The sequence below is a fragment of the Mya arenaria genome, chromosome 17 (genome assembly GCF_026914265.1).
Source record: "Mya arenaria isolate MELC-2E11 chromosome 17, ASM2691426v1".
In the NCBI taxonomy this organism is placed as follows: Eukaryota; Metazoa; Mollusca; class Bivalvia; order Myida; family Myidae; genus Mya; species Mya arenaria.
Window position 1 is genome coordinate 29,929,408 of NC_069138.1, and position 13,437 is coordinate 29,942,844.

Here is a 13,437-nt window from a genome sequence, read left to right on the forward strand (position 1 = left end):
ATGGTCGTAAAAAGGCTTTGAAGTCACTCCAAATAGTTCAGTGGATTTGAGTCAAACAATATCCGTTGTGGCGATATTAAAGGTTTTTAACAAAATTTGGACAAAGCCCGGACAAAATTTATAAACTTTTATAAAATAGTAAGGGGGAACAACCCCTTAACAGTATTCAGGGCAGTATGGTTGTTTTGGGCCATCACTAAGTTGGTAATTCCTTTTTTTCCCTTTTTTTTACTTAAGTACTTGTATCATACCAACCAATTAGTGGTGATCGTTGTTTATTAAAGCTACATTTTACAGCCTAAACCAAACCGTATACCCAGAAACACAACGAGTGTAAAACATAATAAAAACGTATAACATCGTAACTACCGTACTTAATTAATATGCAACCGTCTGTTCGGGTAAAAAACGTCAAATTGACATTTCGCTTAATATGAAGACTGTCATTCCTTTACACTCGTTATTTTTTCTGATCGTTCTTACATTTTCCCCCGTAATAGAAATCGTTATTCAATTTCGTGCTACCATGCTCTTGATTTGTTTTGGTCTACGCCAATCCATCACGCGCGTTGCTTTCCTAGATTACCCCGACAGAAAATGCTTACTGCTATGGAAGGGTCTCAATATATTGTTTTGTTTATTTGAAAATAGTTTTAATGAAGTATGGAAAACAATATATGAAAATTGAATTTGTGGAAGAAATCTGACCTATCATATAAAGTAGGGTTTTAGCTTGAAGTGTTTTGAGGGTGACGCACCCTGTCCTTTTTTGGAAGCACCCTTCTGCCCTCATGGAGACCAGAGTGTGCACTATCCTGCCCTTTAAGAATTAAATGCTTATGATGATCAAATATTTGCTTGAATTATGATTACGAATTCAAACGAACGTTTTTGTTTTTTTTGGTCGAAACCTTACATTACTCAAAGTAAGCACACTTTTAACATTTTCTATGTTTTGCATGATGCTTTAATTATTTCCTGCCCGATACAACGTGCCCTTTTGTCTCTCAGCACCTTGTCTACTTTAAAACCTGACTCAAACTCTATAAAGATATCGTTATTATTACATATAGTAGCTAATTTCATAGTTACGACTTTAGTCGATACGCGCAAATTATAAATAATGTACAAATAACTTAATTTAAAAGCAATAGTATTTGTGTTTATTTAATACGAATCAAATAAACGTTTGGGCAGAGGAAAATATAATATACCCCGGTCAGGCATAAATCTTATGAAACATTATTTCATTACTCCTATCTGATGGACACGAATCCAACTGTTCACAGAATTTGTCGCAGGCCTTGCATTTGTCGATGTTATAGGAAAACCGTTTTTATTCATCCAGGACGCATTGATCAGTTTTTCCCCGTGTCACTCTCTTGACGGTAATCTTCAATCATCTATTCAATTTTATGGGGCCGATGACATTTTACAGAGGCTTGATTGAAAATCTGATAAATTCCTCAACAGCAACATGGAGCATATGCTTCCAAGAAAAAATGTAATGCGTTCCAAGAATGATAACTTTGACTTCTGTTGAATTTATTTGAAAGAGATAATACAGCGGTCGTGTGGATAGGCAAAACTGCCAGTTTTAAACGTAAAAAGGTCAGATTAACTTTCGCTTATTCCTTTGTACAGGTAAAACTAGACGTTCATATTGTAAAACACTACAGGACATATGACGTCAATGTTTATTGTAATATTGCATTCCGATTGGATAAACGCGACGTCATTTAACCAATGACATACGGCGTGACAAATATAGGCTATTCTTATATCCGTTTCAGATTCCCCTGGCGTTTCAATCGTTTTACTACACACATCATCAACGTCAATTGCTGAATAATTCAAACAAATTTATCTACCCATAATGCTGCTCCTTCTTTTGCAATTGATTTTTTACCCAAATTTCATTTAGCAATCATCCTCAACGCGAGATGTCAAAAATGTGCATTAAAGGCGTTATCATGTAATATTAACCCGACAGTACGTTTGATGTTATACATAATTAATTATTATTTTATTCAGTGCAAATGTATAGATTCACTCAATGCACATTGATTTCTCGAAGTATTACGTGAGAAGTTTCAATTTTGTGACAGTGGCTTCTTTCATGTCCGTTAAATTAATTCTAGAATTGGCGTTATTTGAACGCAGCATGCATGTCGCTATGCATTGCAATTCCGTAAGGCAATTGCTGGGCTAATTAAGCTGGTTATAAACAGGTATATTGCAAGAGAAATTGAATTAGAATAAACTATTGTATACACACATTTTGTACAGATTCTATTCTTCGAATGGGTCGCAATGCACCAATGATTATTATTATAGATTAAAAGTTTAGTACAGATGGCAAGGTACCAGGGACAGCTTGTCTTAAACTTCTCGCAATGTGCAAGTAATGTGTCTTAATTTGAAATACGAACAAATTAAGTAGCGCACATCGGATATTCAAGCATAGTGTTAACAATTAAACGCACATAAATGTCACTCAAAATGGTTAGTTTACAGGGGCGGCCCAGGAATTGACGTAAGAGAGAGGGGGGGGGGGCAAGTTAGGGACGCAACATTTTGACCTACGCTCCTCACTCATGACCGATTCTGTATTGTTGAAAATGTTGGCTGGGAGTTGTCCCATATTTTACAATTCCATTCAGAAATGGTGCATTCAAACGAATTGTATTACATTTTACTCCGATATCGACAAAAAAGCAAACGTAGCAGATTTAAGGCGGGAGCGGGTGGGGGCACGCCGGGTGGGCATCGTCTAAATCCGCTAGTGGTTTATCATGTGTTTGTTCATTATTCTTTCATGGCGAGTCTATATAAAAATAGTATGCTATGTAGTTTATGTAGTTTATGGAATAATTTATACACTCCTCGATAAACACATATTTTTTCAATTACATTCATACACCAATAACGAACTAATTGTCTTCGAAATACTAAATCTGACGTCGAGAAAGAAATGACGTTATTGACGTTGCCGCTGTTCAAAAGGCCGAATTTATACAACTTTCAATTGTCTTCGATAAGTTATTTATCATTTTTGTACTTGATGATCCTCACTATATAAATATTTGCAAATAATGAGTGTTAATATAAACAGTAAATGATTTTAAATTGTGGTTCATCGGTGTATGAAAACATATATGGTCAAAAATGTTCATACATGATGAACCGTACTACCAAAACAATCAATCCTAAAACGACGGAGTTTTTCTTTGGCGAAGAGCGGCGTCGGTGATGTGACGGAATCTGAATCGGAAACGAGGCTGAAAACGCATTGTCGCAATTGTCTCGTATTGATTTGCTTCTTGCTCATGGAAATCTGCGTGAGGAAAGACATTAGTCTTTTACACAGGTATTTTGTCATTGTAAAGCTCTGTTGCCATGGCAACTAATTAAGATTACTGATAATGCCATTGAAATTTACTTCAAATGGTATCGTGTACAAGGAGCACCACTTAAAAGGATGGACAGACTATCCAATTAAGTAGATATTGCTGAGAGATTTCTTTAATGGTTGTTTTACTGGAGAGTGTTCGTTTTATTCTATTGTTTCCTAATTTGAAGTGGGTTTCTACTTCCGGAATTTACCTTTCCTAGCACCGGAGGAATGTACTCTCATTAAAGGCAATAATTGTAACACATAATAAAGGGAACAAGGGGTCTTTAATTGATTGCCTGGAGAAAATAAACTGATGAACAGCTTTTTTTCTCGCTAAGGATACCATACATGTGGCCACAAAATCACAAATATAATTCAGTTCTTGTGCACTCTTTTAAGGAATAATTGAGAGGCAGGATATGTATATAATGTGGATATATATGTATGTACAGCAAAACTATTAAATGCCAGCCTAATATATCAGACCTGTATTCAATGGTATATACATATATGTACAGCAAAGTACTTTATGCCAGTCAAATATATTAGGCCTGCATCATATAGTATATACATGTAAATATATCAAAGGTCTTAAATACCAGCTTTGTACATCAGACCTGCATCATATAGTATACACATGTATGGATAGCAAATGTCTTAAATACCAGCTTTGTACATCAGACCTGCATCATATAGTATACACATGTATGGATAGCAAATGTCTTAAATACCAGCTTTATACATCAGACCTGCATCATATAGTATACACATGTATGGATAGCAAATGTCTTAAATACCAGCTTTTTACATCAGACCTGCATCATATAGTATGTGTTCTATAATGTCAGTTTCTTTCAGACCTGCATCCTATATCTTTAAGGCAGCAAACGGAAGATCCTTACACTGTTTCGCCCTCTCGTCCAGGATAATAAAATACAATTCAACTCAATGTCACAAGTAATGTATTCAACCTTCTCGAAAAGAGAACGAAATGTTCGAGGGTATTACGTAGGTTTAATGGTAGATTTCAGGATGTTGCCCAGGAAATGCATAAATGGAGATTGAAGGCATCATGGAAGTTGTACATTTATTAATGTCCGTAACGCGTATTTATATGGGGGCCGTTGGTGCCAACAAACGCTAATGCTACTGACAAAACCTTTCGTCCGCCTTACCAGTTCCCCATTCGCATCTTCGCACCATTTTATCGAATAAGTTTAAAAACTTAAATAATCTGTCTTGTTGCATATATTAATCATTGCTTTATTTGTGTGAAACATGGCGGATATGACGCGGTGAATAAATAGCTGCTTTCTCATTGGTCAATAATGATTGGATTGATTGAAAGGTCGGATCTGTGTCTGCTTCCAGGAGATTATCACTTTATCTTGGTTTATATTCACACATGTATCATTCCTATCCTTCTAGAATGCTAAATCAAATATTCAAAATCTAGACTGACATGGCATTGTCACTTATTATATAAGCAATAAGATTCAAACACATGTAAGCAATCATATCATCAGTAAAACGTCACCAACATCCATAACTGTCCAACTGCATATTATTATAAATTATGATTACATAATTAAGTCCGACGTTTTATATTCCAAAGAAAAAAACAGACAATAGTTTTATATGACGTTAACTATGCCGACAGAATTCTTGATACATAATGGAAACGTTTTTAGGCCTAAGCAATTTGGTATACAAAATTGAACCTGACATGTTCTATGCCGACGAAAAGTATTAAACAATAGGGCTGATAGAACTGCGTTTTGATTCCTTGGGGGGGGGGGGTGTAGTGGGTGTTTTTGCATATTCGAATTACATGAAGCACTACCCGAGTAAAATCAAAATCTGCTAAAATCAAAGAAAGTCTATTGCGATATACTTGATCAAAACGCAGTACTTATAACCATTCTACTATAAACATAACAAATAGAGTCACTTAAAAAGGTTAATATACACATATTTTTATAACAAAAAAATGTCAATTTAATGACGCACTATTTTTTACGTCAATTTAACAGCGCGCAATGATACGTTAATGATGTGACGTCAGCAGAGTGGACTACGGCCATATTGTACTGGAGTGGCCAACCATATTTTGCAATTGTATTGTTGTGGTTTATGAACGGTATATAATCAATAACCTGATACTTTCCCTGTCGACGTAATTTCAAACACGCAAAGTTACATTATTTCTTCTATGCCGACGAAATTTTGTATTGCAATGTTTTGAATTAAAGTTATCCCGGAACAACGGGTTTTCGACCGCCTAAGGATTATTTACATTTGTATCATAAATAAGTGATAATAAAAAAAATAAATGTTTGTGTGTACCATTTAAAGCAATCATTCATCTTTCAAAAAACAAAAAAATAAAATCTGTTTCAATCGTCTGTTGTTTACATTTTGAATCCAAAATGGCGGCTGTCACATGTTGTATTTGACCTAGATACAACATGCTTTCGACCATGACCTTTAACTATACTTTGCAACAAAAGTTTGTGCACAATATTTTTTTATTTTAATTTGTATAACTTGTTTAAACTGTTTAATGTATTTAATTTTTAAAAAAAGTTCTTAGATATTTACATATTTGCCATACAGTCACTTTTTAGTGACTTATCACCACAAGAGTGGCAAAGGAATGCATCATCCTTTCTAATGGCTTTCACATGGGAACAAAATTATAAATTCACCCATCATGAACCCTGTTATCACTGGTCCAACTCTGAATGAGCCTCATATGACCTGCCTAGGCTGCAATATGTTTAATTTTATGGTAACTGAGCTCCCAAATGCAATTCAATATAGTTACATGTAGATGAATTTCATTAATTTTAGAATAAGCAACATACCATATTTTGATGCGCTTTTAATGTTGTGCACTATACTAAGAAAACAATAGGGCATAGGTTTTAGGCTTTGGTAGATATGTAAGATCTGGCAAACAAAAACAACACGATTTTAAAGAAGTATTTTACATGTGAAATCATTTTAAACAAGGGTCAAATTTGGCATTAATTAAAAATGACAAATTGGTGTTGTTTCAAGTATAACTTAAGTTTTTTTAACACCACCATTCCCATTCTTTTTCAAATGAAGATTTCTGACAGTTATACTGGTATGGTTAACAATTGGAGCTTATTTTTACCGGAAGTGACGCAAAATAGAAGTGATTTACCCATTTTCAGGAGGCGGTCGAAAATAGGTTGTGGTCGAAAATAGGTTGTACAAAGTTTTCAAACGTCATTACTAAGGATGGAAATTGTTTTCGGCGTTCTTCTTTTGTTCAACAGAAAAGGCAATAATTAAAAATCTATTTTAAATTGGCTATATAGAGTCACGTGTTTTGTAGATCAGTGTATTTTTCAGTATATAACGTTACCTTGCATGTTGTGGGCCGACGAATTTGTGGTTATGAGTTGAGCTGGCAGTGATGGCGTCGTCGGGAATGGTGTTGGCTTCCATACCCAGCTGCTGCTTGCATTTTTCTGTAAACAGATCAAAGGGATGCTCTGTATAAGCCACCGGTATATAAAATAAACGGTACCAACATTTGAGAATTATTAAATGAAAAATAATATTGATTTGTGTGAATTGCGAGTCTTTTTTTCACTTTCGTGCGAGTTATTTTTCGTATTGTGATATTTTGTACTTCGGGCATTATTGACTGTTTTATACATGGAATTTCAGTTTATCATACAGTTAACATAATTATTGTTTCTCGAAACTCAGTTTATACGACTAATTTAAAAATATTCTTTTTAACACAACCACCAATCGTGAAAGAGAGTTTATGGAGAAACTTAAATTCATGTATAATTATATGAAATATCATTAAACGTATGGTGCACATAAATTATCTTCGTTTGCCTTATCGTTTGGTCATCTTCATTATGAAAAGCGCAACATTGCATTAGAAGTGTTGAACAAAAATATAAAGGGTTGATTATTTTACAATGCGTTCGAACAATATTTATGATTAATATCTCAGACAAATGGAATAAAAACATTTCAAGCTCTCTAGCAACAGTGCACATTAAATCAACCAAGCAGCAGGGTCATCATTCATTACTTTCAAGTTCTAAGAAAGGAATCCAAGTAAAAAATACAATCCTTTATATCTTGAAAGAAACGATATTTGTCCTAAACTTACAGGCGAAGCACTCAACAGTTTCGAACGATGATATGTTAGTTTCATGAACCATTAGTTGTCCAATGAACCAACGTGTAGAGGCAATTATGATACATTTCAACACCAGTCAATTGCTTTAGTCGTCTTTGAATATACACAGAACTTCATCTGTATAGGCAAAAACCCATAGTATTTGCTTAACATGAAAGACATACACAGTAAGTTATTGACATGCTAGGCATACCGATGCTGTAATAATGCTATGGAATGTACAGAAACAAAATACTGAGTGCATTCATCTTTTTTTAAACTTATTTCGAGAAAGCATTGCAAAAATATTTGTGTTTGTAAAAACCGCAAATAGATTGAAGAAAGATTGCCTATTTGAAGATTGGAAATGCATTGAACTGTCAAGACCGGCATCACATGGCACTAGAGTCATTTTCTTTAATAGAACTGCCCTGTCGACCTTCAGTGTAAACAAACACTATAAGATTATATCTACTCTCTCTTCATAATTATTGTCCAGAAAAAGAAAAAGGAAAAACAGCGTTTTCTTTCCTATTCATCATTTTAAGGGGGCATATCATACTGATTTGAGTGATTTCCAGTAGACCGTTAAATGATAGCCTTTCCCCATGTGTTGAAAAGTGCCGATGCTTGTATTCATTAAATGTACGGAATTGTGCGCCTTCTGCACAACATTTCAGATAGCTGTTCTTGAAATGTTGAAAGAAGCCTCGAGATTAAATCAAACAATGCATTGCAAACATATTCTTGACATCTCACAATGCGAAAACAGATGTACAGTTCTAATTTTCTACTTCTTGGTTCTGTATATTTTATCTCGGGGTATGATTTGAAGGCAATTGGGCTTTTTTTCGAAACACAGTTAACACGAGCTATTTTAGAGAGGATTTTCCCTTGCAATACCACTATTCGTGTTTATAGAATGTTTATGCATTCGTTTATTAAACATCGGTTTCTTCTTTATTTCCCATAGAAATATCGTTGGAATAGTGGCAAACAAAACTACTAGAGAGGGCAAGCACTCAGTTAGTCGAATCCTCCGTTATTTTATTTTCCATAAAGGGTTACAAAATCCCCATTAGTTTGCTGCCAAAATTTGGGCATATAATGTCCATTATTGAGATAAACCATATTTGTCTGAGGGGCAGTTTCAAATTAGGGAACCGCCATCTTGTCACTCTCATCCGGGTCATTAGCGGCGCTTGTCAATCAACTTTCAAGCGTCCGAGGAATCTTGATGAACGGCATTTCTTTGGGAATTACTTTTGCAGATGGAGACCCGTCCAGTTAGTTTTGATCAGTATGTTTAAGAAATTGCTCAAATGCGCATCTCGCCCGACTAAATTAACTTAAACTTAAATTTCTTAACTTAAGTTATTTTCTAAGTTAAGTACCTCAATTATCATATGACATAATCGCTTTATGATATGAGTAGAATATAATTATACTATTCTTTTCTTCAACTGTGACTTCAAAAATTGAAAAAAAAGACTTGACCTTAGTTAAGAAATTACTTAAACTGTTCACAAATACCCCACCTGTGCGTTGGTTAAAACGTATAATATGAAAAAGGACAGGGAACCGTTCACAAACACAAACCTTGCACATAGAGAAAGAAACAAATAGTACAAACGTGAAAAGCAAGTGAACAGAACATGTGCTAAAACAATAGAAAAGGGGAGAATGAAACATGACAGACAAGAAAATTGAGTTCCATTATTCTTAAATCCCCAAAGGACACTGCAACGTCTGTTTATTGTCTGTTATTTTAATCACTGGACCCGATGTGTCTCAGACGGCGACGTCTTTGTTGTGACAATTTTAAACATGACGTTAGTTTGACATCAAATTCACGTCTATGTTAACACTCTTTAACCGGATAGCAAAATAAAATATTGACATTCTAAGTGATTAAAAACTAACTGTTAAGTTATTGACAAATGTGTAAGGTCTTCCACTAGTGACGTCATTATAATGTATCTTTAAACGTATATTCCAAATTTAAAACGTGTGTTATGACGCTGATATAAATTCACAATCAAAATTATTTTATTCACAACAAAATTTGCGGAGCGAACACCAATGCTAGCCCGTTTTTTTTTTTCCAGTAGAAATATGGGCATACCTTTTGCGCATAACAATTATTAAGTCAAGAATTATGTGCCTTGCCATACGTGTGCGTATTGACGCTGGCAACATCAGTACCAAGTTTCATTTGAATATCTTGAAAGCTCTTTGAATTATGATTATGGTTAATGTTTTTGTTTGCCGAAGACTACAACACCACGACAACGACGTTTGAAAAACAGTCGAGATAAAAAAACAAACTGCATGAATCTTAGCTTTTGAAAGATAAATGAGATACTTTTTGTTTTAGATTTTTCTCACTGAAATTGAAATTGAGGCAAATGATTTTCCTGGACACGATTCATGCGTTTTCTTTCATCTGGCCATCCGTCTTAAATTCCATGAAAATCCATTAAAACCGAAGAAAGATGAGTATCCTTGGACATTAGTCATAATAAATGAAATCATGTTTTCAAATAAGATCAAATCAACACACGACAGGGAAGTATATGGCAGAAACGCACGAGATGTCTGTAAGACTACACCGTACTGTTAGAAGTTCATAATAACTGGGCGCATATGGTTGGGTGTAGGATTTTATTCCTGTCAACGCCCGCGTCGATTTATCTTCGGAAAAGTTTCTCATTTAGTTTGGTTCCTAGACTTAAAATATATTCATTTGTTTTATATTTATTTATGATGAAATAGTTTCTGGAATAGATTGAAAACTAAAACCGGAAATTTTCATCGCATATATAACTAGATGTCACTTTATATTTCTGCCTACTTCTGGTTATTCATTTTTTATTGGACTTATAAAACAACACCAGACTTAAAAGATTGACTTTATAAAGGTTATGGAGCCAATAGACATCATATTTTATGGGAAAAAATGAATATCGGATGAGTTATTTAAAAATACAACTGAAAATAACGTTTTCTTTCGCTAAATAAATGTAAATCATACATATATTTTTTATATTTCTATAAATATTTTGAATATATAGTTATGCCAGATGTAATTAGTTATACGGGCTATCAATACCCTTAAAGAATGTCCATGTCAATGTCAAATGTATTCTTTTGAAGTACCGTTGAGTCATACGTTTAAATACAGTCGAACCCCGTTGGCTCGAACTTCCAGGGACCGGCGAAAATACCTCGAGCCTCGGAAAATTCGAGCCAAGCGGAAATGTTAATCTTCAGTAAATAGAAATCGGTCCTTTAGATCCAGTTCGAGCCAACGAGGAATTCGAGTCATGCGAGTTCGAGCTAACGGGGTTCGACTGTATTGAGGTGCTCTTCTAAATTAGGTAGAGGTGCACCTCTATAATAAATTTGGTACATTACAACATTAGATCCAAATAGTACGTCATATATGATTGGCATTCGATTGACGTACATGCGGTGTCTGTCGCCTAAAGTACTGTCGGAATGGCTATGTTCCGCAAGGGAGAATGCTAATTCAAAACAATTACTTCTTTCATCAGGTTAGAAAAGCAATCGATCGTAGGGACAATTTCCATGTGTCAACGAATGAAATACAAGGTGTCAGCACTAAAGTCCATGTTTCTGCAATGGTTTGAAAACTTCAACCGGAAAATGTTACCAATTATTCTATCGAATACCTTTTGAAGATCTAAATAGATAGCTGCGTTAAACATCTAGGTTATGTTACACCAATTAGATTTGCGGTTAAATGTTCGCATAATGTTTTAGAAAATCCAATGGTACAACAGCTTTGGCTTTTCCGATAATAAAAACAATGCCATAGTGCTTTATAAAAATAAGCAACAAAATTTAAAAGCAATTGAAATCAATAAGCAATAAATTGAAATTCGTTTCAGTGGTATAGCTTTAGCTAATCGTTTGCACATCTGTCGTGTTTCATTGCCCGTACCTATGTATTAACATATATATAAAACAATTTATGCAGTATTTCATCGCAATTGAAATACAACCGCAATATGTAAGTGATATTAATCCTTTACTCTTGAATCATAAACTTCAAAGGGTTGATTCATTAAACATCCTTTGAACTTTAAAATGATAGTCTTATCGTCATAAATTAAAATCAAATTTACGTAAAGCTCATTAACAACTTTCACATGCAAATTCATTTGAATATTTGCATAAGCAAATAAGACTGAACTTCTACTTCATTACAGCAGATTCTCGTAAAATGCGAACCGAATAGATTCAGGATTTCAATAAAAGCTGTTTCGCTTTCTGTAATTTAGCGATGCGGAAGATCAAAATTGCCCATGAATTCTGAAAATGAGGATAAATTGTATAAATTATATACGTTATTTACGATCCACAAAATGCCACACGGTGACCTTTGAAAACAAACTAAAGTCTCCCTCCCATGCCCGTCTGAAACTAATGGTTTTAGTTTCCACCGCGTTTAACAAGAATAAGCTAGAATATTGATTTGTCAGATTTATCAATATTGCTTTATGACATCGTAATGTCTTCTCGAACAAGTCTCCAGTAAATTATGATATATTGCCCGACCCTTGGATCCGTGTGAAACATACAGGAGACGTGTTATGAATGACTCTTGGTCTCCAGCTTATAAAACAGCCTTAATGGCAACGGGTTAATGTTGCAGAGCTAAGCAAAAATCCCTGTAACGAATATAAACAAGAAATTCACATTTAGACAGACATCTAGCAAAGAATGTGGGGCATCCGGCTCACGCCCGATCCCCCTAAAAGTGTCCAAGTGAACATTTCATGTCAATATGTTTTACTTGACTTGGTATATAAGCTATGTATAAATTACACCACACATAAAATAATAATTTAAGCCTCAAATAAGCCAAACTCAATTTTCCGTTCGACATGTTTACAGCCCATGTTATGGGTTCCTGTGGAAGATGCATATGAGTTGCCCCTTAAATGCGCTCCCTCTTACGTCAATTCCTGGCTCCGCCCCTGCGGACGAATTTGATCTTGAATTTAATACAGTAGTTTTCATTACTCGCTTGCAAAATTACAATATTAAAACAATTCAAATTTGGGTTTGAAGTAATTCGGCTAGCATGTTAATTCGTCACTACGGATAAAAATGCTATCAAAATGGACAATATCTCCAGAAAAAGTAAAATCACTTTGGATATGTTCGTTTTTTTTTTTTTTATTTTGTCACCTTTTCAACGTCACGGAAATATCATTTATATATTCATAGTCTATCCAAATGTGATTTATACAAGAATCAGTAGGATTTTGAATTGTTTACACCAATCATATCCGATGCTAAGACATATTGACAGCGGTTTTGTCTCATTATCCCTTCCGTGATATCAGTAGATACCTTCATACATGGATCAAAGCAATGCTTTTGATCGAGTGTGCCATAAATAATCCCGTCTTTGCCTCAAAAATACCAATATTCATTCACAACTTGTGAGAACAGCTGTGTTTCATAAAGTACTTGATTTATAATTATTTTATTCTTCATCATTATTAATATTATTTGAGTCAAATATGCAAAGAGTATGGCAAGGTGAATACTTCATGTCAACACTATAGCAAATGAGGCGTGAACCTTTTCATGCTTTTTCCAAACATGGCTTATCCCTTTGATGGGTTGAATATGAATTGGTTTTAAATCTTTTTAATATGAAAGTATTTCAAAACCAGAAGTCTTGCGGTTAATTTTTTCTCAGCGGTTTGTCCATCGATTTCTTAAAAGTAAAAGCTACTACTGGTGCGGATAGAGTTTGACGGTCTAACTTCATCGCTAATGTGGAAAGGAGGCAACATACATATACTCGCTTCTTATATAGCGA

At 34.5% G+C, this 13,437-nt stretch overlaps 1 protein-coding gene across 3 annotated transcripts in view; it reads right to left on the minus strand.

Annotated features, from left to right (window-relative positions):
- Positions 1 to 13,437, minus strand: part of LOC128224096 (discoidin domain-containing receptor 2-like) — an 83,984-nt gene that overhangs the window by 34,702 nt on the left and 35,845 nt on the right. For all 3 annotated transcript variants that reach the window (XM_052933757.1, XM_052933756.1, XM_052933755.1), the window contains exon 2: positions 6,795 to 6,900. In XM_052933757.1, the coding sequence (XP_052789717.1) occupies positions 6,795 to 6,900 (106 nt within the window). The remainder of the gene's footprint in view (positions 1 to 6,794; positions 6,901 to 13,437) is intronic.